The following is a 25,297-nucleotide window of genomic DNA, read 5'->3' on the forward strand; positions in this document are numbered from 1 at the left end:
CCTCAGTCTCCACGTACGTCCCTCAAGGCGCGTCCCAAAACCCGGATAACCGGAGCGCTCCGCATGGACCAAACGGAGGGCTCGCCCGCGGAGGAGCCGCCTGCGCATGCTCCATCGCTTGGGTAGGTTTCCAGGGAAGGCAGCGAGCAGGATCCCCTACTCCGCGGGCGGCGCGAGGCATCTGGCTCTTCGTGGCGGCTGCGAGGGGAAAGGGAGCGCGGGGGCTGGGTGGAATCGAGGAGTGAGGAAAAAGGGAGGGGGCGGGGGAGAGGGACCAGGGCAGGCGTCGGGGGGAATCTCGCGAGGGTTGGAGTTTTGGCGAGAGTTTGTGGAAGATGGCGCCTGTTGTGACAGGGTAAGTCTGAGGGAATCGGAGCGCTGGGAACCGGGAAAGTTGCGGGCGTCTGGCAGTCCGCGGCGGGCGGCGGGTTCGGGGGCCAGGGCGCTCTTGGCGTCCAGGGGCCCGCGGGGGCGGCGTCGCGTGCGCCGAGCGCGGCGGGGGCGGCGGCGTGTGGTCGTTCGCTCTGCGCTGCTGTGGCTCGGGCTCCGGCGCGTGAGGGCGGGCGGCGGCGGCGAGGCCGGCGGGTGCGGGCGTGAGTGCGGCCCGGGGCGCGGGGCCCGTAGGCGCCGTGCCTGCTCCGCGCCTCCCGCGGGCCCTGCCTGGGGGCCCCGTGCAGCTTTGTTCCTCGCAGCAGTCGTCGCTGCCTCGCCCCGCTGGTGCCCCCGGCCTCGGGCGCTTTGTCTTTCCCCGCTGCCCCCCGCGACTCTCTACCCCCGGCCCTTTGTTTCGCCGCCTTGGGCGCTTTGTCCGACCCGTGGCGCCCCGCATCCCATCTCCATCTCCTCCCCTCCGCTGTCCTTCCTCCCATGCCCCTTTGTTGTGCTCCACTCTTCTCGGTAGCCCAGTGACCTACCACAGCTCGGGCACCAGATTCCTGCCTTAATGGTTCTTCCATTGTCTTTCTCCTGTGGGTCCCGTCTCACCTTTCTCTGTGGTTCTGGATTACTCCCCGGGGCTTTGTCTCCCCCAAGCACAGGCTTATTCTCTCCGCATCCCCTTCCCCTCCCGTCATCGGTTGATTTATCCACTACCTACGGTGTACGTACGTCTGCTGAACTGTCTCAGCCCCGGGGACTCCATCTGCTGCCTCTAAGTGCACACAGACTCAACGGTTTGTTGTTGTTTTGTGGGTCTGAAAGATGCATGGGATACTTAGTTTCCTCCTTCGTACCCCTTCTTGCACCCCCCGATCCGCCTCCCCCACCGCCTCCCCTTTCTCTCGGGATTAAAGCGTCTCCAATTTTCATCGCCATCTCTTTAGTGCCGTGGGTTGTTTTGCTTGGAAACAGTAGCCCTGGAAAAAGATCTGGTCTCTTGGTGGTTCTTGCGCCCCCCGGCCCCCGCCCCGCTCCTGGTTCCTGACGGCCTAGGCCAAGGGCAGCTGTCTGTCGGAGCTTTGCATCTAGGTTACCTGAGGATGATTGGAGGGTATTGTAGGATGGATAGAAGGAGGCTCGAGATGTATATATACATTTCTGTTAGTATTTGAGAATAGTTTCAGATATCCACAATGGATATTCATTTGACGTGTGAGTAGGAGTTGCGTGAATTTCCATGTTTAAAACTTGTGAGTGTTGGGGCGGAGAATTTCAGCATTTTCTAGAATCTAGATTTAGAGTTTATCAGTGACTCCTGCCTCATAAGGAATGGAGAGGCATCCCGCTTGGGAATTTTTTATAAATGTTTTACTTTTTCTTAATCACTAGATAGTTTACAGTTATGTGCTTTTTGCTTTGTAGATTTGTGACAACCCTTCTGACCCACCATTGGGGTTGAAATAAGGACTGCACCGAAGAGTGCAGTTTCTGGTTGATGAATACTGCTTCTAGGATCTTTGTGGAAGATATTAATCAAATGCAGTAAAAAATAAACGTATTATATATATATAATAGCCTCAAGTGAGATTATTTTAAAGACAATTCCTAGTGTTAAAGGACCATTGAAGTGTTTCGAGTTCTTATTGTTTTGGTAATGCTGAAAGCTTGGGGTTCTGTGAATGGGGGTGGGGGTGTGGTGTGATGTATTTTAATGACTTGAGTTATTCTGGTGCTAGGAGTAAGAGGTATTATATTTACCAGGATTGCTATGTTGAATATATTCTTTAAGAGTTTGTTTTTTTCTACTGGTTGATCTCTACTTTTAGAAGGAAGGTATGTTACCCATAAAATCATTTGGAGTGTCATTTCATTTACAGACTGAAGTTCTACAATAGTAAAGTGTTGTTGATAGAGAACATACAAGATCTACTCTAACAGAGTATTGGAGAATTGAAAAGTATTTTTTTGTTTTTCTGGCTGTGATTAGAATTAGTAGTTTGAATTTTAATTAATGGAAAACCATGGTGTCATGATTGATAAATAAGCTTTTTGTGTGTGAAAATTTGCAGTCTGTGTCCCATGATTAGGTTTTACCAATAATCTTGTTTCCCTTACTTGTTCTTAGTACAAAATCGTTCTCTTAAAAGTAAAATCTTGAGCTCACTGGTTCCGACTGGGAGCAAAGCATAAATACTGTGTATAATAGGAGGTATTTTGCTCTGACTTGTACCTGTGTTTTTGTTTCTAAATCATGTAAGACTTTTACTTTGTGGTGGAATAAAACTGCTTTTAATTAAATTATAACAGCAGCATATTTCGAAATCTGGATGAGTTGTGGCTGGAGAACTTTCATTCTGAGTATTAACTGTTAAAGCTTTAAATTTATTATCCATGCGTATTACTGATGGAGCTGTGAGTATATTTTCAGAAAACAGGAGACTTGTAGTATTTTCAAATCTGTACTAATATACACTTGTAGGCATTCGATTTTAAGCAGTTAGGTTTGTTAAAGAATTACCATTGCCCTATACCAACAGATTTCTATCAATGTTTTTTTAAGTGGGTAAGATCAAAATTGGTTTGGTTGAAAGGCCGTTTTTGCCAGATGTAATTCATTAAATAACCTTTGGCACCCTTGATGGGTAAGGCATTAGGAAAAAATTGTTGTGTTTGAAAATTCTTACAAATCTCATTCTTCTGTTCATTTTTAGAAATATGACCCAGGACTTGGCTTTGAAGCATTATTTTGCATTTTGCTTCCTCCTAATACTAAATTTCGTGTTATTTCAACTAGGGGCAGTATTTTCTCATGGATTGACTAAAAGTTGTTATTTTTGGCATCTGGCTTTGTGATTATTTCCAAGTTACTCTACTTCCCCGGGCCAGTTTCCTAACTATGTAGTAAAATGGGAATTATAATAACTTGCCACATCTGCACAGGATTGCTACGCCTAAGATTCGCAGAGAGCATCCTTGGATGAAAACTGGTGAAGGTCTAGGAATTGTTACTGAAATAAGCTAATGTGAAGTAGGTCATATTTTATAGGAAGTCAAATAGGAGGTTTTTAAGTTCTTGGCAAGACACAGTGTAGTGATAGTGGGATTTTTAAAATCCCAAGTATGTATGACAGTATGGGTAATAAAACAGATACCTTTATTTCCCCCCATAAACTTTTAGGGAGAGAGACAAGTAGAACAAATTACAGGGTGATGTGTTTTGTGTGTGTGTGTGTGTGTGTGTGTGTGTGTGTGTGTGTGGGCCGGGGGGGTGTATGAGATTGAAGTTCTGTCAAACTCAAATGTAATAACATAAAATTATGGGATGCCTTTCCTCTTTTGTTTTCTGCACGTAGCAATGTTTTATTTATTATTCTATTTTATTTTTTGAGACAGGGTCTCATTGTGTTGCCAGGCTGGAGTTCAGTGGCACAATTTTAGCTCACTGCAACCTCCACATCCTGGGTTCAAGCAATCCTCCTGCCTCAGCCTCCTGAGTAGCTGGCATTACAAGCTTGCATCACCAAGCCCAGCTAATTTTTGTATTTTTAGTAGAGACGGGGTTTCACCATGTTGACCAGGCTGATCTCGAACTCCTGACCTCAAGGGATCTGCCCACCTCAACCTCCTAAAGTGCTGGGATTACAGGGCTGAGCCACTGTACCTGGCCTGCGTGTAGCAATATTTAACAAATAGTAGCACAACATGCTTTCATTAGACTCTAAGCCAAGTCTGTTAGTAGCAGTGACTAATTTTAAATATGCCTTATATTTTCTAATGCTTTCTCATTTGCTCTTAAGAATAATTTCTAATAACCATGACTATAATTTCAGACTCGACTCTTGACCTTAAAAAAGTGTTCTGCATTTGAGGGACACTCTGTAGATGCTTACTGATTGAATGAAACCTGTTGCTTCTCTGTTCTTGGTAGATGATATCATATCCCATTTGATTCCCAAAGCCAGGATTCCTGATTCCTTTCTCACCAAACCTTTACATTTAATTTCTGAGGACTGATCATTTTTCCTCCTAAAAATATCTTGAATCTCTTTCCCCCATCCTCAGTGCTACAGTTCATGCTGTCATTTCTCACCTGGTTTACTGCGACATACTGACAGCTCTTTCTGCTTCTAGTCACCTCCTTTATCCAGCTTCTACATGTAGCAGAGCAGTCTTTCTAAAGAGCAAATCTGATCACTGCTTAATCTAAAAACCTTTCAATGGCTCCCCCTAGCAGCCTTCGTTAAGAGAGGCAACAGAGTGGAGGGTTATGAGCTTATACTTAGTGTTTAATCTGAACTGGGTTCCAATTCTGTCTCCGGCACTTAAAACCCTTGCCACTTAAAACCCTTGTAGCATTGACAAGTTAATCTCTTCATCAGTTGCAAAATAATTATTCCTAACTCAGAAAGTTATTATGAAGATTAAATGAGATAATGTATGAAAGCATTTAGCAGAATACCTGGCACATAGCAGTTACTCAAAAGTTGTTAGCTATTGTGGCACATAGGATCTTCCATAACTATTTCATTTGCCTCTTCTCCAGCTGAATTGTTTGCCATTTTCTCTCTATAATCAGTGCTCCGGTCATATTTAAGAATTTTGACGTCCCTGCATGAACCCGGAGGTTTAATGCCTTCTAGTGTGTGAAAAGTAGTGGTAGGTTATTTCTCAAAACTAAGGGACTATTCTAACCAGATCTACCAAGCTACACTTGGTGCCTGGCTGTATAAATACTATATTTAATATAGTACTAAATACCGTATGTAATTCTCTTGGAAGCATGATATGAAGTTGTAATTATTCCACCCAAATACTGTTACTTAGTGGCAGGTTAATGTATGTGTTCTTATACTTAGAAGATTGTCTATCACATGGTAGAGACTCGGCAAAAATATTTTTTTAACACAGGACTCACTGCTTTGAAACATTGATACAGCGTAATTCGTGTGGCACCATTATATATATGTGTGTGTGTGTGTGTATGTATACAGTGTATGTGTGTATAATTCATATATATATATAATTTATATGTATTTGACTTTGGTTCTGTAAGGAGTAATTGCTGAAGTACCCAGAGGAATTGATATTTTCAGCCACAGGAAGTCTCATAGCCCCCGAGAACATTATAGTAAGGCTCTTAGGCAAGTGTTTAAAATTATTATTATTAGAAAATACTACATTATATTTGTACAAAACTGACAAGTTTAAATTTCACTTTTGGTTTTCTTATGATTGGCTCTCAGTGTTTATCAAAAGATTCCATTATTTTTAATTGTTTTCAGTATCTAGATAGGGATGTACATTAGATTAGACCTTAGAACACTGTAGTCTGCTTTTTGGGGACTCCATGCCATAAAACCAAATAATAAGTTGATAATCTACGGGGAGACTCAGGTCTCGTGGACGTATTACTTATAGATAATTTCTTTAAGCTTCAGGTTCTACCTCTATAAAATAGGGGATGATAATTATATTTTATCTGTCAGGTACATTGTGACTGTCAAGTAAGATAAATTTTGTGAAATTAGAAGGTCAAATGAAACAGTGTATGTGTAAGTGACTTGTAAACAGTAAAGCATTCTATACAAATATTTTATTATAAGAATCCGTTTCCTCTGGTAACCTTCATGAGCAGGGCTCAAGATGGACCTTTTTATACTGCAGGCTGTGGTTTTGTGGGTCATGTTGTAGGAAGGCAGCAGTGTATTTAGTGCAGAGGACCGCAGTCCTTGAAATATGTGCTTTGGCATTTTAAGCAGACATATTTGTTAAATTACTGCTTGACCACGGATGTTATCATTGAGTCACCCCCAGCTTTTTGGGGTCTACTTCTTACTGTTCTCTTCTCTGCTTGGGCAGCTGTAACAATGTAGGAATGTTGAATGCCCAGCTGCTACTATCTCTCAGGCACTTACCCTACCCACAGTTCTGGATGCCTCTTAGGCCTCGCACAACTTCATGGTGTTGCTTACGCCTCATTAAACCTGCTGCTTAAGGGAAGGAAATGATATCCTAATGGTCTAAAAAGGGTAATGTATTTCCAAAACATGTCACACTTACTGTAGGAGGTTGGGGAAGGCATCACAGGCACTGTAAGTGGTAGTAATTACCTATCTGTATAAATATTTGTGTAATTTTGTTGTGTTGAGACAATGCATAGTGATAAGCATGAGAGCTTTTCAGTCATATTGGTGAAGTTCATGGCAATCTTGGGAATATTTATACTATCTTACTATCTTAAGTTTACAAAAAATAAAACATAGAAAACAGATTTTTAGGCATTCTGAGTTGCAAAAGCATTGCAGTGAAAGCTGCATCTGTTTGATGTGAAGTGGAATACACTAGAAAATCAAGTTGACCCTGGAGTGTTTTCCTGTATTCAGTAGTCCTAGCGTAAGAGCTAATGATTATCTGTGCATTGTTAATTAGATGATAGGGTCGTAAGTGACTAAGAATAGTTTCTCATAAAAAGTTTATGTGACAAGAGAAAAAATGTTTACATTGGACTCAATAGCTCACGCCTGCAATCCCAGCATTTTGGGAGGCCAAGGTGGGAGGATCACCTAAGCCCAGGAGTTTGAGGCCGCAACAAACTGCACTCCACCGTGTGGGTGACAGAGCAAGACCCTGTCTCAAAAAAAAAAAAGTTTTTCACTCTATAAAACTTTTGTATAAGTATGATAAAGATTGTGTCATAGAAGTACAGTATTGCTTTATGAAATATAAATCTTGTAAATTTTTTTTAATAATGTGAGCAGCTTATTATGGACATAGCCTAATTTCCTCCAGCACATACTAGCTTTAGACTGGCTTGCATAAATAGAAAAAAGGCATTTGTTCCCTTTTGGGAAACTGCAGACCGGCTAAGATTGTGCCTGATTTTGCCAGCATACTTTTTCACATCTTTTTTTTTTTTTTAGTTTGAGTGATAAAATTTTTCATGCAAAAAATTACCTAGTGCTGGTACAAAGCTCCTAATCCATACACCATTTGGAGTAAGCAGAAACATTGGGGTCCTAAGACATGTAGGAAGAGTGTTAAGGAAAATATTAATAGTATAACCATGCTTTAATGGCTCTCCTTCTAGTATTGTTTTAATAACAATATATTTATTAAATAGTTGAACATTTATTAGGTTTAAGACACTGTTATGTGCTGGTCCTATGAAGATGGCTAAGAAATGGTTTGGTGAAGCTCATGACTTAGTAGAGAGTACACAGGTAATTATTGTGTAAGAGAGATTATGATAAGTGCTGTAACAGATACTTAGTGTTGGTGGGAGCAAAGATGTGAATGATTATCTCCATTTGGAGGGGAGTTCATAGAAAAGGTGAGAGTTGATAGGGAGTGATGGGAAATTAAACTGGAAAAGTGATTGGGAGCCTTTCGGAAGACCTTGGGTGCTAAGCTGATTATTTGTTTTGTTTGTTGTTTTTTAGAGACAGTGTCACTCTGTTTCCCGGGCTGGAATACAGTGGCACAGTCATAATTCATTGCAGACTCAACCTCCTGGGTTCAAGGGATCCTCCTGCCTCAACCTCCCCAGTAGTAGGTTTTGGTGTGTACCACCAAACCTAGGTGTGTGCCAGCAACCCCAGCTAATGTAAACTTTTTTTGTAGAGACAGTCCTGCTATGTTTTGCAGGCTGGTCCGGAACTCCTGGGCTCAAATGATCCTCCTGCCTTGGTCTCCCAACGTGGTGTGATTACAGATGGCCTAAGGTGATTATTTGAATATTAATCAGGGATTCAGAGGATAGGGGTAAGGTATTGAAGTTTTTAAGATGAGGTAAGGCTGGATGTAAACATTGTACAATAGATTGGAATTGGTGGTTACCGTAAGAGAAATATAATCAAAATCTGATTTTGGTGGTGGGCCTAGGAATGAATAGGCCAAGCAACTCTTTCTGAGGCAGGGTGATATAGGGAGCTTTAGAATAATTGTAAGTCACTAAAATAAGTTTGTGGCTATGAGCATGTCACTTAAGCTAGGTCTTTTCCTTTGCCTAAAAAATGGAAGACAGTAATATTTGATGGTATTGATGTGAGGATTAATAAAAGATAGAAAATGCCTAGCTTAGTTCTGGTAATAGTAGGCACTCAATAAATAGGTTCTCCTTACCCCCTTCTGAAGTGTAGAATTTAAAGGATAAGATGGGAGTGCGGTACACACCCACCAGAAGGGAAGGTAGAAAAAAACCTGAAATTAAAACCTGGGTGATAAAATAATCGGAAAAGGAAAAGTTCTGAGTAAGGTGAACAGATTTAAGAGAACCTACTTAACAAAGTGTTGTGCTTATTGTAGGTCTTTAATAAATGCTGAATACTTATTTTTGCATACTTCTGTTATACTTAACATTGTTCTGCAGTGATATAAATTTATCTGTAATTGACTATTTAATCTGTCAGTGAGCTTCATAAGAAAAGGAGCAATTATTTTACTTACCTTACTTGCACAATTGTGGAGCACCTACCATCTGCCAGAATGTTACTGGCTGGATGAATATGGCTTGAACAGATTTGGTAATATATAACACTTGCCACTAGGTGGCTCTTAGTCTAAGTGATAAGGCTGACATTCTGCATAGATAGGTTTTTCTACCTAGAACCCACATAGAAACTGATCCCATTTTTTGCCTTTTCTGTACCTATATTTTTTGAAGCGGAATATGAAACATATATCTTATAGAAAACTCATTTAGACTGTTGAAAATTAGAGAAGCATAATGCCATTAGAATATGTCCTGTAGAAAGAAGCTGAACGGAAGTACAATGAAATTCACAAGTGAACAAAGCACATTCCCCATCTCTGAATGTGCTTAAAGTGAAGCATGATAGTTTGATTTTAGACGGTGTTTTTTGTTGTTAAGACTGTCGATTGCTTTAAAGGAAGATATTGTGAGCATATCTTAGAGGATTTGATGAAAGATGATGAAGTGTGGTATGTACTGATGCTGAGCTATGATTCTCTGTGCTTTTATTTATATTGTACTCTCCCTGTTGAGGAGTAACATCCCATCGAATGGTAACTTACATAGCATAGAATGGTAACTACATCCTGTGTGACACATGGAAGTATATTATTAAATCAATTAGATTCAGGATTTTCAGAAATATCAGGAAGTTTTAGAGCCGGAGAAGACCTTACTAATCATATATTCTGAAAGTACCCACTCGTTTAAACATATGCACAGACAGGTTTGATAATGGCTGAGACACATTCAGGGACTGAGCTAGTTCCTGGTTTGTTTAAGGGGAGGGGAAGGCTTATGTTAGTCTTTTTTTTTTTTTTTTTAAACAGGGTTTGCTGTCATCTAGGCTAGAATGCAGTGATGTGATCATGGCTTACGGCAGCCTCAACCTTCCGGGCTCGAGGTCTTCCCACTTCAGCTTCCTGAGTAGTTGTGACTAGGTGCATGCCACCCTGCCTAGCTAATTTTTGTAGAGACCAGGTTTCGCCATGTTGCCCAGACTAATCTTGAACTTCTGGGCTCAAGTGATCTGCTGGCCTCAGGCTTCCAAAGTGCTGGGATTACAAGTGTGAACCACTGTGCCCAACTTTATGTGGTTGTTGTTGTTTTTCCATTCCTTTCTATTTATTCCACTCAGCTGCCTTTTAACATTACATTGCATTTTTAAAAAGTAGCCCTTTTTTTCATATGTGCAGTCTTAGACCAAGACTGCGGATCCCTCAGCTCCTAAGCTTTGTTGGGTAGAGTGCTGCGGCCAGTGTTGCTTCATAAAAGTTCAGCTCTGAACCTGCCTGCTCTTTCCTCTTTTGCTGTGTTCCTGTTCTTGGTGTTACTTCTGGTCTTTATCTTGTATTTCTAACTGACCAGGTGGCCTCTTTAGGAACACAGTAGTTGTCCTGAATGCACATCTCCTTATCCATTCCTCTTCAGTTGCTCCTACTCAAGAACTGGCTGGGTGCAGTTACCCCTGGCTCATTCCAGTCTCTACCTCTTATCTCTCTAGCTTCTTGGTTATGCCACCTGTAATACATTGCAGCTGGCTGTTTCCACAACCTCTGGCAGGAGGATGGAAGGACAGAGAGCGAGAAAAAGGCTGTCATACAGGGAAGAGAGGCTACAACTTGGAATTTTATACTGAAAGATGGTCTGGTTTATAAACATGATGATGATGTGTGTAGTGAATTTTTTCTAGTGTATATGCCAAGGCAATATTATTCTCTTGACTATGGAATTCATTAAGTCTGTTGTATCTGTCATTCATGCTTATCCACATGTCAAGGAAATGAATTAATTTCAGCATTCCAAAGATAGTGGTGATATAGTATATGGTAATTTACTTACAGCTTATAATAATGGAGGCCATTATTTGATTAAATGAATATTACTGAATTAATGGGAGTTGCCATGTCACTATTGTAATTTTTTTTTTTTAAAGACCTGGATTTCAAAGGTTATTTCATAATTATTGGTAAGTAAGCCATTCTTTGTCCTGGCCTTCCTCCCTTATATTCAATGTAATATGTATACTTTGCACACAGGATTTACTGACATGTCATTTACCTAAACTTACAGTTTCTTAGGTAACCTAACTCCTGGAAAGTGTCAGTTGCTTAAATAATTAAATAAAAATAAATTAACTCTCCACCTAAGCTATCATATACATTTTTGTTTAAATTCTAATGTAATTTAAAAGGCATTTATTTAATTTTTAGCTTATTTTCATAGTTACTTCAGGGAAATGACCATCTTGATATAGAAATTTTTCTTAGGAATTGATTTCACATCTTTATAAAATAATCATCTAGATTATTTTTCTTACTGGAAAAATAATGTTTGTTATAAGAAATTCAGAAGTTACTTATTTTTCGAGACAGGGTTTTGCTCTGCTACCCAGGTTGTAGTGCAGTGGTGCCATCAGAGCCCTCTGAAGCCTGAAACTCCTGGGCGCAGTCCTTCCATGTCAGCCTCCCAAATAGCTAGGGCTACAGACACTTGCCACCACTTTTGGCCAATTTTTGTATTTTTTGTAGAGACAGAGTCTTTCACTATGAAGCCCAGGCTGATTTCAAACTCCTGGTCTCAAGTGATCCTGCCACTTTGGCCTCCCAAAGCACTGGGATTACCGGCATGAGCTACCATGCCTGGTCTCAAAAGCTACTTAAGGTGAGCCACTGTAGTCTTATGTCAGGAAATAATCACTGTTAACAATTATAGGGGTACCTTTCACCCTTCAACAACACAGATTTGAACTGAGTGGGTCCACTTGTATGTGGATTTTTTCCTCCAAATTTGGATGGACAATGCAGTATTCATGAGATGTAAGAGTGGTATATATAGAGAGGTGACTGCTGGTCTTGAGTATGTGTGGATTTTGATATATGGGAGGATCCTGCAACCAATCCCCTGCAGATACCAAGGAACAACTATATATTCCTTAATTTAAAGAAATGGAAACACTGACATTCTATTTTATATTAAAAATTTAAATAGTTTCGCAAACATAATATTAAAGGGCCAGGGAGCTGATATTTTGTTGAATATCTACTCAGTCCTCAACTACATTGTGAGGGAAGTGGTATCTCCATCTATTAGATTACTTTAAATGAATTTCTAGGAAATAAACTTATTTTTAAAGTTACACTTGATTAGACTAGTCTTTGGACTCAACGTTTCTCTACTTATATCTTTAGGTAAAATTTTCTATTTAATTTTTAAAAAGTTTTTTAAATTAAAAAAAATTTTTTTTTGAGATGGGGTCTCGCTGTGTTACCCAGCCAGACTTTGAAACTGTGGACTCAAGCAGTCTTCCTGTCTCAGCTTCCTGAGTACCTGAGACTACAGGCATGTATCACTGTGCCTGGCTTGATTTTAATGTTACTTATTTCTTGGGATAGGATCTTATTCTGTCTCCCAGGCTGGAATGCAGTGGCAAAATCACGGCTCACTGCAGCCTCAACCTCCCAGGCTCAAATGATCCTCCTGTCTCAGCCTGCCTGGGACTACAGGCTTGCATCTTTTCTGCCTTTTTTTTGTTGTTGTTGGAGTCTTGCTCTGTCGCCCAGGCCGGAGTGCAGTGATGGTATCCTGGCTCACTGCAACGTTTGCTTCCCAGGTTCAAGCAATTCTCCTGCCTCAGCCTCCTGAGTAGCTGGGATTATAGGTGCCCGCCACAACGCCCAGCTACTTTTTGTATTTTTAGTAGAGATGGGGTTTCACCATGTTGGCTAGGCTGGTCTCGAACTCCTAACTTCAAGTGGTCCGTCCGCCTCCCAGAGTGGTCCGCACAGCCTCCCAAAGTGCTGTGCCTTCATTTTCTGTTTTTTCCTAATATTCCTTTTTTTTCTGCAGACCAATTTTTAGGTTTTAAATTCTGTATGCACCCTGTGTGGCCTTGGGCAAGTTAATTGCATTGCAACTTAAGTTTCCCCTTTTGTACAAAGGAGAGCATACATCAGAATTCTTCTGAGGATCAAATGTGTGTATGCAAAGGGACGGCAAGACTAGGCCTGGTCTATAAGAATTGGTTAATGTCCATTTCCTTTCTTTTTTCTTTCTTTCTTTTTTTTTTTTTGAGGTGGAGTTTGCTGTTGTTGTCAAGTCTGGAGTGTGATGGTGTGATCTCGGCTTATCGCAACCTCCGCCTCCCGGGTTCAAGCTTTTCTCCTGCCTCAGCCTCCCTAGTAGCTGAAATTACAAGCATGGGCTACCAAGCCTGGCTAATTTTGTATTTTTAGTAGAGGTGGGGTTCTTCCATGTTGGTCAGACTGGTTTTGAACTCCCGACCTCAGGTGATCCGACTGCCTTGGCCTCCCAAAGCGCTGGGATTACAGGCCTTGAGGCACCGTGCCCGGTCTCATTTCCTTTCTTACCTCTCACTTCAAGCTACTGCCATGTCTTTGATTCATCACTTGACTTGGTCTTGTTTTTACTTTCCCTTATGCTTACATATTAAAATCTGATTTTTACCCAGGCCATCAGTAAATAACCTCTTTTCACCAGATCCCCAAACCTCACTTCAGTCATCAGCCTATTTCATTTTTCCGCATCATATGTTTTGTTATGTTTTGTCTTTATTCTTGACTAACAGGCTACCATCTTCACTACTTACTCTCCTTTCAGTCTTAAGTATTGTGATTTGCAGTTTTTGTCTTCCTCTTGATATATTTATTCTTCGACTTTATGTCCGTGTCATTAGTGCGGATGTTTAGATCCGTATTTTAAAAAATTCCTACTGGTTGTTCCACAGGCTCATTAAACTTGGTTTTTCCAAAACAGCTTGTTCTTTTTACCACCAATATCTGTGATACCGTCCTATAAAATAGACTTGATATCCGTTAAGAATGCTGTTGTCCATCTGGCTGCCACAGGTAAACATTAACTTTAGTAACTTCCTTATTCCTCCCACTATCAGTTGTTCTTTTTTCTTTTCTTTTTCTTTTTTTTTTTTGGAGACAGAGTTTTGCTCTTGTTGTCCAGACTGGGGTGCAGTGGCATGATATCGGCTCACTGCAACCTCTGCCTCCCGGGTTCAAGAGATTCTCCTGCCTCAGCCTCCTGAGTAGCTGAGATTACAGGTATGTACCACCATGCCCGGCTAATTTTGTACTTTTAGTAGAGACAGTGTTTCTCCATGTTGGTCAGGCTGGTCTTGAACTCCCGCCCTCAGGTGATCCGCCTACCTCAGCCTCTCAAAGTACTGAGATTACAGGTGTGAGCCATTGCGCCCAGCCAGTTTTTCTTATTTTATTGGTGTCCAAATCTTTCCCTTCTGCATTCTTTCTTTTCTTTTCTGTTTTCTTGTCTTTTATTTTCTCTTTGTCTCTTTCTCCCCCCTTCTCTTCCCCTCCTTTCCCTTTCTCCCCCCGCTCTCTTCTCCACCACCTCTCTCTCTCTCTCTCTCTTTCTCTCTCTCCATTGCATCCATTATTTGTTTGTTTGTTTTGTTTCTTTTGTTTTTTTGAGATGGAGTTTTGCTCTTGTTGCCCAGACTGGAGTGCAGTGGCTTGATCTTGGCTCTCTGCAATCTCTTGGTTCAAGTGATTCTCCTGCCTTAGCCTCCTGAGTAGCTGGGATTGCAGGCACCTGCCACCACACCCAGCTAATTTTTTGTATTTTTAGTAGAGACATGGTTTCACCATGTTGGCCAGGCTGGTTACGAACTCCTGACCTCCGGTGATCTGCCTGTTGGCCTCCCAAAGTGCTGAGATTACAGGCGTGAGCCACCATGCTCGGCTGCATCCATTATTTCCTATCAGATATTCTGGGTTCTCTTCTCTTTGCTTACTGCTGTTGCCTTACTCTCCAGGCTGCTTCATCTCATAGACTATTGTGACAGCCATGTCAACTTCCCCATTCCCCATTTGCTTACTTTTTTAGTCTGAATGTTGGTGTTTGTCCCGCCTGTGAGTATTTGGGGGTTTATAGGCAGACCTGGTCACCTAATTTTGTTGTAAATGGTGCCCATGGATTTTGATTTTGCTATCTTAGTTTAAGGCTGTTTTATGTGGGAGAGATTGGAAAGCTATGCTGCTGCCAATGTTACCCTAAAATCCTGTCTAAATATCATCAGACAAATACAAATTAATTGTAAGCTAAATCAATGCAAAGTGAATAAGACAGTTCGCTAGATCCCAGTCCCCAGAGATATACATGCATGTTTACAGTGGTATAAATTTCCTTCCAAACTCAAAATTAGTTCTTTCCTTGACATGCTCATGTCTGTTTCTTGCATTGAGAAAGGAAGAGTCATGCTTACTTAGCTATGAAATATTATTTAGAGATCTAGGCACTGTGGCTTATAATCCCAGCTACTCCGGAGGCTGAGGTGGAAGGATTGCTGGATGGCAGAGTTGAAGGCTGAGGTGGAAGGATAGCGGGAGGGCAGGAGTTGAAGACCAGCCTAGGCAACATACAAAGACCCCATCTCTTAAAAAAAAAAAAAAAAAAAAAAAAAAGCGTCAAGTGTGGTGTGTGTCTATAGTCCTATCTACTTGGGAGGCTGAGGCTGGAGGATTACTTAAGCCCAGGAGTTTGAGTCTGCAGTGAGCTGATTATACCACTGCACTCCAGCCTGGGTGGCAGAGCAAGACCTTGTTTCTTTTAAAAAGAAAAAAGATTCTTTAGAAATTCAAGTAAGCTTTTGGTGTTTTTGCGTACATTAAACGATATGGGTAGGTTTTGCTTTTTAAAATGCTGTACATATAGTTTTTTTTCTCCTGATAACAAAAGTAACAAAATATAAAAAGGAAAGAAAGCATAAGTCTATTAAAACACGTTAACATTTTAAGGTATATTTATCCTTTCAAACTTAAAAATAAGTTTTACTACCTCCCAGAGTAATTATAAATATATTGTAAAAAAAAAATGCCTAAATGATAGTATAGTGCTTCCTTGCTTCTGCCACAGATGGTCTCTGTTTAACATTGTTTGTTTGTTTGTTTGTTTGTTGAGATGGAGTCTCGCTCTATTGCCCAGGCACTCCTGCGAGTCTCTGCTCGCTGCAATCTCTGCCTCCTGGGTTCAGGCGATTCTCCCACCTTACCACCACATCCAGCTAATTTTTGTCCTTTTTTTTTTTTTTTTTTTTTTTTTTTGGTACAGACAGGTTTTGCCATGTTTGGCCAGGGTAGTCATAAATTCCTGATCTCAGGTGATCCGTCCGCCTCAGCCTCCCAAAGTGCTGGGATTACAGACGTCAGCCACTGTGCCCAGCCTGTTTAGCATTTGATGTGTAGCATTTTGTAGATGGCTATTGAATGCATGTAAATGCATATGTAATCTTTTTTTATCTTGTTCTTCTATCTGTCCTTCCTTCTGTTGATCCTTTCCTCTATACAAATTGAATTATATCAATGAAACAGCATATTGTTCTTCATATTGCTTGGGTCATTAAACAATATCTGTTGTGTAGTTCTGGCTGTCAGTAGATGTGGCTCCCCATGCTTATTGGCTGCTTTGAGGTTGTTTCCAACTTTTTGTTTTTTTACATTGCTGCCACAGACGTATCTGTGCATGTGTGAAGGTAACTAAATATTGCGATACCTTTTTTTTTTTTTTTGAGATGGAGCTTTGCTCTTGTTGCACAGGCTGGGGTGCAATGGCGTGATCTCAGCTCACCACAACCTCCACCTCCCAGGTTCAAGCAATTCTCCTCAGCCTCCCAAGTAGCTGGGATTAGAGGCATGTGCCACCATGCCCGGCTAATTTTGTATTTTTAGTAGAAACAGTGTTTCTCCATGTTAGTCAGGCTGGTCTCGAACTCCTGAACTCAGGTGATCCACCTGCCTCAGCCTCCCAAAGTGCTGGGATTTCAGGTGTGAGCCACTGCACCCAGCTTTAACTTGATATCTTTAAGTGGAATCATTGGTTTTTCCATGAGGTTATTGGCCATTTGTATTTTCCTTGCGAAATATATATGTATAAATCTTTATCCTTTTTTTTTTTAAAAAAAAAGGACAGATTCTCACTCTGTCACCCAGGCCGGAGTGCAGTGGTACACCATAGCTCATTGCGGTCTCAACCTCATGGGCTCAGGTAATCCTCCTGCCTCAGCCTCCCAAGTAGCTGGGACCACAAGCACATGCCACCCACGCCTGGCTAATTTTTAAGTTTTTGGTAGAGACAGCAACTCACCACATTGCCTAGGCTATCTATTCATTTTGTTTATTGAATTATGTATTTTCTCATTTTGTGTAAGAACTTTTATTTTCCACATACTACTTTTGTCAGTTCTATGTTTTTTTCCCCTTGTTTTTCATTTGTCATTCATTTTTATTTTTTGTCATACAGGAATTAAAATTTTTTGGTAGTCAAATTTGTAGTTTTTCCTTTGGCTTTGTATTTTTTTTTTTTTTTAATCTTCTGCACCCTAACATGATGGAAACATTCTTATATGTATTTTTCTTTTGTGTGTTCTTTTATATTTTAAAAATCGATGTATCTCTTTAACCCTTCTTGGAGTTTGGCTTTTTTGTTTGTTTTGGTGCGTGTTACATGATGTAGGCTCTAACTTTATTTTTTTAATGAATAACCAAGGGGTTCAGCATTTGTACTAATACTCATCTTTTCTGTCTTCCCCTCTTTTGATACAGAGCAGTAGTTCTCAAAGTAAGGTCTCTGGACCAGGAGCAATGGAATCATCTGGGAACTTGCTAGAAATGCAAATTCTTGACCCACAGGACACCTTTTGTGTCAGAAACTCTGGAGATGGGGGTCCAACCATCTGTGCTTCAGCAAGCCCTCCAGGTGATTCTGATGCCTGCTGAAGTTTGCAAACCGCTGTGAGAACTTGCTTTGGGCAGCCTGGTTTTGTACTAGATTCCATCCCTTCTTGGCTACTCTGTGACGTTGGACTAGCCAGCTAGCCTTTCTTCTCTCTTGTCTCAATTTTTACCTTTCTACTGAAACATTCTTGACAATATACAGATGTGCTGGTATTTTTCCTTTGGGCCCCACAATCCCTTCTAGTTCCCTGTTTCCCTGTGTCCTTTTACAACAAACCTCTGCCGAGTTCTTTCTCTGTCTTTAGTTAATCTCCCATTCCATTTAGGTATTTGTCTCCATCACTTCAGCAAAATTTACCAGTTCCCTCTATGCAGCTAAATGTAGTAGTCAGTGTGTTTCGTTTTGTTTTTTTGACGTAGTCTCACTCTGTCAACCAGTCTGGAGTGTGGTGGTGCAGTCTTGGCTCACTGCAACCTCCACCTCGCTGGTTCAAGTGATTCTTCTGTCTCAGCCTCCTGAGTAGCTCAGATTACAGGCACATGCCACCATGCCCAACTAATTTTTGTATTTGTAGTAGAGGCAGGGTTTCACCATGTTGACAGGCTAGTCTTGAACTCCTGACCTCAAGTGATCTGCCTGCCTCGGCCTCCCAAATGCTGGGATTACAGGTATAAGCCACTGTACCTGGTCAGTGGTCAGTTGTTATTTACCACGTTATCTGACTTGACTTACTTGATTAACAGCATTTGATATCTTGGATTACTCCCTTCTTGTAGAGACATTTTCTTTATTTGACTTCCAGGATACTACACTCCTGTTTTTCTTCCTATCTCACTGGCACCTCTTCTTCATTCTCCTTTTTAGTGTTTTCTCATTTCACCACATTTAAACTTTGGAGTGTCCAGAATGTAGCCTCTGGATCTTAGCATTACGTTGTCACCAACACAGATCTTAATGATTATGGCTTTAACCACTATTAACATGCTGATGACTCCCAAATTTTTATTCCCAGCCTTGACCTCTTTTCTAAACTCCAAGCTTTACATCCATCTGTCTCAAAAGACATTTCCCCTTGTGTGTCTAAAAAACATTTCAAACTAGCACATCTAAAATGATTTTTTTTTCCTTTATGACGCTACTTTTTCCAGGGTTTCCCATCCCGGTTAGGAAATCCATCATTCCAGTTCTAGCCAAAACCATGACATAATTTCTTACTCCTCTCTCATATGCTCCTTTTTTTTTTTTTAACTTTACTTTTTTTTTTCTCTTTTTGAGACGGAGTCTCACCCTGTTGCCAGGCAGGAGTGCAATGGCACGATCTCCTCTCATTGCAACCTCTGCTTCCCAGGTTCAAGCAATTCTCCTGCCTCAGGCTCCTCAGTAGCTGAGATTACAGGCTTGCGCCACCATGACCAGCTTATTTTCTATATTTTTAGTAGAGACAGGGTTTCTCCATGTTGGCCAGGATGGTCTTGATTTCCTGACCTCGTGATATGCCCGCCTTGGCCTCCCAAAGTGCTGGGATTACAGGCATGAACCCATATGCTATGTTTCTTACTATCAGCATCATCTCTAGCTTGGACTGTTGCAGGATCCTCTTAACTTTTCTTTAGTTCTGCTCTTGTTCTTAGTGAAGTTGCTGAGGGATCCTTCTCAAGATCCTGCAGTAGCTACCCATCTCAAAATAAAAACTAACTTCCTCCTTATCTAAGAGCTTATACACTTTGGACTGCCATTTTATCCTTGACTTCAGCTCTTACTGTTCTTCCTCTTACTACTCTGCTCCATCCAGGCAGGTGCTGTTCCTTTTGTGTGGAATGCCGTTCTCCCACATACCCACAGGAATCTCTTCCTCTCTCCAGGTCTTTCTCAGATATCACCTCTGTGAAGCTTTCCTTGAGCGTCTTTGCCTGCTTTTTATTCCACATTTTATGCTCTTTCCCCGTTTTATTTTTCTCAGTTGCATACCTCACCTTCTAACATAATATTAATTACTTTTAAAATTTTGTCTTTACTACTACTTGGTAAGTAGTGTGTATTCAATATGTATTTGTTGAACAATTTTTTTTTTTTTTGAGATGAAGTCTTGCTCTGTCGCCCAGGCTAGAGCCCAATGGCGTGATCTTTGCTCACTGCAACCTCCACAACATGGGTTCAAGTAATTCTGCTGCCTCAGCCTACCAAGTAGCCGGGATTACAGGCATCTGCCGTCATGCCCGGCTAAGTTTTGTATTTTTGTAAGAGACGGTTTCACCATGTTGACCAGGCTGGTCTTGAACTCCTCACCTCAAGTGATCTACCTGCTTCGGCCTCCCAAAGTGCTGGGATTACAGGCGTGAGCCACTGCACCTGGCCTGTTACAAAGTTTTAATGGGCCTCTGCTATTAATTCAGATTGTGTGTGTGTGTTTTGAGACAGGATCTTACTCTGTCTCAATCTCAGGTCACTGCAGCCTCAACCTCGCGAGTAGCTGGAACTACAGCTGTGCGCCACCATGCCTGGCTAATTTTTTGTATTTTTTTTTTAAGAGGCAGGGTTTTGCATGTTGCCCAGGCTATTCTCAAACTCCTTGGTTTCAAGCCATCCGTGCACCTTGGCCTCCCAAAGTGTGAGAATTGCAGGTGCGAGCCACCATGCCAGCCTACAGTGTGTTTTAAATATGATCTGTTACTTGAATGTACTGTTTAGTAGCCAGGAGGTCTCCAGTTGCATTTAGACCTTGCTATAGTTTGGCGAGGGAGGTAGTATTATCTTATTTTACAGAAACTAGTCAAGTTTACTTGCTAGTTGGTAGGAGAGTTGGAATTCAAACCCGTATCTCCAGATTTCAATTCCATTGCAGTTTTGTAGTCTGAACATCTGCTAACAATAGTGTAATTTAGTATGTGGTGATCCTACTAGCATTTCCCCTCCTCCTTCCTTTCTCCCATGCATAGTTAACTTAGTCATCTGACAATACATGATTGAGTGTGCTCACTAACCAGATGAGCCTCTCTTAGTTCAGGCAGATTATAGATCTGAGGCAGGAGAGTAAAGTTGAACAGGGAATAGGCTTATGTGGAATTCTTTGTCTCCGCATTTCACTATGCACCTTGGAAGAAGGGTTTGTGCAGAAAACACAGGCTGCTGGTCTTGAAACACATTCTGCTCACCACTAAATAATTTGGGTAGTATCTCTGCTTCACTTTTCTTCAGTGTAAATGATACCTCTGACATGCTAGGGAGCTTAGGAAAATGATTCTAGCATTATATAAATGACAGGTATTGCTATTAACAGTGACTCAAGATTCTCTCTTTTTTTTTTCTTTTTTGTATTCTACGTGCCATTCATTCTTTCTATTATACTGGTGTACTTTTAATTTTGTTTTATGTAAAACTGTTGTATAAATGTCATTTAAAAGTCTCTGCTGTCAAATTTTGTTGTTTTTCTAAGACAGCAGCTGTGGATGTGGCTTAAAAACTGATGAATATCTACAATGATGAGCCTTTATGGAGCAATGAAAGGCTGCTTACAAATTGTAGCCACAGTTGCAATGAATTCTGTGTTTGTTATTGTGAATCCCTAAGGGTGACTGTTTTTTCAGCAGGGCGAGTTAGGTACAACTTGAGAGTTACTATTCTGGTAATCTTTACTTCTTATGACTTTGAAGGAGTTTGGAATATTTTTGCTTGAGTGTTGCAGTGATTCTCTAAACATATTATTTGGGTATGTGGGAAGGTAAATTGTAAGATAGGTTATAGACATGGTTTCTGTCATCAAATATTTTTGCTCACAGTAGCTACTATGTGTAATAGCACTTGTAGTTGATGCTTTACCTCTAGTTACTGTCTAAAGATATAAATGTTGGGTTATTTGAAGCTACACATTTCCAGCTTATACATACGAATAGCTTTAGGCATGATGTATGTATACCCACTTTTATTTCAGAAAAATATGGTTTGTTTATTTATTTATTGTTTTTTTGAGACAGAATCTCATGCTGTTGCCCTGACTGGAGTGCAGTGGTACGATCTCAGCTTACTGCAGCCTCCACCTCCTGGGTTCAAGCAATTCTTGTGCCTCAACCGCCTGAGTAGCTGGGATTACATGTGTGTGCCACCATGCCTGGCTAATTTTTTTGTACTCCTTTTCTTTTTTTTCATTCTTTCGACGGAGTTTTGCTCTTGTTGCTCAGACTGGAGTGCAGTGGCGTGATCTCGGCTCACTGCAACCTCTGCCTTCCAGGTTCCAGCTATTTGCCTGCCTCAGCCTCCCAACTAGCTGGGAGTACAGGCACGTGCCACCACACCCAGCTAAGTTTTGTATTTTTAGTAGAGATGAGAGTTCACTATGTTGGCCAGGCTGGTCTCGAACTCCTGACCTCAAGTGATCTATTTGCCTCAGCCTCACAAAATGCTGGGATTACAGGTATGAGCCACTGTGCCCAGCCTATACTTCTTTTTAATAGAGACGGCATTTTGCCATGTGGGCCACGCTGGTCTTGAACTCCTGGCCTCAAGTGATCCGCCCGCCTCAGCCTCCCAAAGTGCTGGGATTACAGGTGTGAACCACTACGCCTGGCCAAGAATATGGTTTTAATATGTTATTGAGACATATAGCTAACTATAATTATTAGAAGTAGTTTTGCTCTGAAAGACGTCACCTGGAGCTGACCTACAAATAATAAGGCAAATGTGGTATTTTTTGAATCAAAATATACCTAGAAGATAAATTTCTTAAAAGAATCTTAGGAACTGTGTATTTCTTTTAAAGCAGAAGAGGAAAAAGGAACGGTAGAATAGCAACAATGGAAACAAATGAGGGTCCCTGCTCCCCACCTTACCCCAAAGCCCCACTGTATATGTGGGGTTATAGTCAGTATTTCTGGTGTTAGAGTATATATTTGCAAATCTCTGAATTATGTATATGTATAAATCTCATAATAGATTCATATTCTGTTTAAAGGCAATGTGTAACATGTTTCCTGATCATAAAATGTTGATATTGAAGAAGTTCAAAAAATACAGGTTGAATGTGCTGCTTAAAATTAGCTGCTGCTTTATTTTTAAACATTTAAAAAATTTTGTTAAATTTAGTCTCATTCTTCCTAGTATTTAAAAGAGTTTAAACTTTGACAGTAACAGCTGTTCTTTTGTGTGGGACATATTTTCAGGAGGATTTTTGTGCACATTAAAAATAACCATTTTTGTGAATTGTAGTTATTATTCATAGTCATTTTAAAAAAGATATAAAAGCTTTCCAGTGAGTTACTTCTGATTCATAACCAAATTTTAGCAGAGCAGATGTAGACTACCAGTGGAATAATTAGCCAAAAAATATTAGGGGGCTAGAGATTCCTTTGTGTAACATTTAACTTTAATTTCTTGGACAGCTTATATGAATAATTAAAGCGTTGAGGCAGTTAAAATTTATTTTCTTCTCTTGGGATTTCCCAGTTGTCATAGATAGCTGTAGTCACCAGGGAAGTAGGAATATTATTTTCAGCAAACAGATGGCTTTCCTATTATTGGTCCCAAAAAGTGCCTACTGAGGTTCATGTTTATGTTGGATAATTTCCTAATCACACCAACTCAGTATACTTTTGAAAGATCACACCTGGTAACAGAATATGATGTAGATATTAATATGACTTAGTGAACTTGAAAGCTTCCAAAACTGTAAGTGTATATAGTTCCCACATCCCTGGGGAGAGTAGTCCATTCCAATGAGAAGAATCGCCTGGTAGCCAGTGCTTTCCTTTTCTTATCACGAGTCCCCTTTTCGTATCTTTCTGCCTCAGTTGCAGTCTCAGGGATTCCTTCGTTGCTACTTCTCCTTTTAAACTCTCATTAACTCTGTCATCTACGTACTCTTTTCATTTCTGCTTAGTCAGATGACTACGCCATCCAGTACTTTGAGGCATTGGTAGATTTCGTTAGAATTAAGGGTAGGATTCCATTGTGTATGGGGAAGACTTTCAGAGAATACAGTGATGCTGGGGCTTAAAATGACAAAATCACACCTTTTCTAAGCTCTATAATAAAGTGTTTTTGGAGATTTCACTTGTTACTAATAGGGTTACTTTCTCTTTTTAAAAGGTCTGTTTTCCTTCTCCCATTGGAAATTAAAACACACACACAAATACAAAATTGGGAATCTACATGTATATTTATGCTAGTGAAATTTCAAAAATAGTCAATTATTAGTGGAGCGGGTCTGTTGTCTGGGGTAAATACTTGGGGTTCATCATCTCACATCAGGAAAATTTAGGACATGGACACACACGAGGAGTTTAGGAGTGGAGGTTTAATAGACAAAAGAAAGATAAAGGAAAACAGCTTTCTCTCTGGTGAGAAAGAGGGGACTTCCCAAGAGGAAAAGACCAGCCAGCTGCGGATGCACTGGATTTTATGGACACACTGGATTTTATAGGTTTGAGGCGGGGATGTCTGATTTACATAGGGCTCACAGATTGGTCCAATCAGATATGACGCTTACAGTGGGGAAGGCTGGCTGTCCCACCCTAATTTTATTATGCAAGTAAACTCCCCCCTTGGCAGGTGCATCTTATCTGCTCCTTACTGTACACATGGCTGACAAAGAGAAGGGAAGAGGGAGCCGCCATCTTGAACATGATTGGCACAACTGCTGGCATCTATGACTGTAGTTCGATTTTACAGGCTGCTCTTTGTTAGAAAGGAAAATGATTTGGGATTGCTTTTCCTTAGAAGTAAACAGCGACGCTGAGATTCGTGGCGCTTTTTTGCCCAGGAATCTCCTGGCCTGGCTCCCTGTTTCAGTCCCCTTTTTAATCAGATGAATGGGCAACTCTGTCTCCCAGGAGCTCCAATAGCCAGCTAAAACGGTGCCCAGACCCGTGTATTTTGGATGGAGAACCGCCACGCTGGGGCGCTGGCAAAACAGCCACGCCAGCCAAAACAGCCGCGGGGGCCAAAGCAGCCGCGCTGGCGACCCGTGGGGCTCCTCCGCCTGGGAATCTCCTGGTCTGTGGGCAATAAAAATCCATCTGGAAATGCGGCGTCCAGGCACCCTCTGCGCTTTTGCTGGGAGCTGCAATCCTGAGCTGCTTCTAATTGGCCATCTTGGATCCCTCCCAAGAGATTTTCATGGTTACTTTCTGTCTCGTGATGATGTATTGTTTTATAATACTAACCATATCTATTACATCAGCAGTACTTTGTGCCATTCTGTCTTTATAATTTCTTGTCTTGTTAATGTAAGATGGAATGAATGAATGTCTTGTGTGATGGAATTTCAGTACACTTTCTACAGAAATGTGTTTTATTTTGGTTAAAGCAGCCACTTGCGTAGCAGATAATGCTCTCACTGTTTTTTCATAAAATGCTTTTATTAAAGAAGTCAAGAAGCTCCCTCCATGAAGACAGAGACCTTATCTTTTTGTTCAGTGCTCTAGCTCTGAACCTACAAGAGTGCCTATCATGTAAGACATAGTAAATTTTAACTGTGGAGTGAATTTGTAGTTAAGAATACGTTTTCCTGTAGATATTTTCTTACAAATTTTTACATTTCATTAAGAAGCAAGCAAAGACTATCAACTAAGATATATTAGAAAAATGATCTGTGCTATCAGCTTTATGGCAAATTTCTCACACTATGTAATTTTTCTAATATTAGTTTTCCCCCTCTATGATCTTCAGCAGCTTTTAATGTGCTTATTTATATGGTAATTTGCTGACAGAGAGATACATTTCGGTTTATGTCCA

General features: G+C 40.9%; 1 protein-coding gene across 2 annotated transcripts in view; it reads left to right on the forward strand.

Moving 5' to 3' along the window:
• The first annotated feature begins 275 nt into the window (after positions 1–275).
• The window catches only part of RBPJ (recombination signal binding protein for immunoglobulin kappa J region), a 107,228-nt gene continuing 82,206 nt past the window's right edge, over positions 276–25,297 (forward strand). Inside the window, exon 1 of one of the 2 annotated variants that reach the window (XM_012472429.2) lies at positions 276–355. In XM_012472429.2, coding sequence (XP_012327852.1) covers positions 336–355 — 20 coding nt within the window. In that variant the 5' untranslated portion in view covers positions 276–335. The remainder of the gene's footprint in view (positions 356–25,297) is intronic. The other variant, XM_012472430.2, reaches the window with a different exon arrangement.

The sequence above is a fragment of the Aotus nancymaae genome, unplaced genomic scaffold (genome assembly GCF_030222135.1).
Source record: "Aotus nancymaae isolate 86718 unplaced genomic scaffold, 86718_ANA_hifiasm-v0.15.2.pri h1tg000006l, whole genome shotgun sequence".
In the NCBI taxonomy this organism is placed as follows: domain Eukaryota; kingdom Metazoa; phylum Chordata; class Mammalia; order Primates; family Aotidae; genus Aotus; species Aotus nancymaae.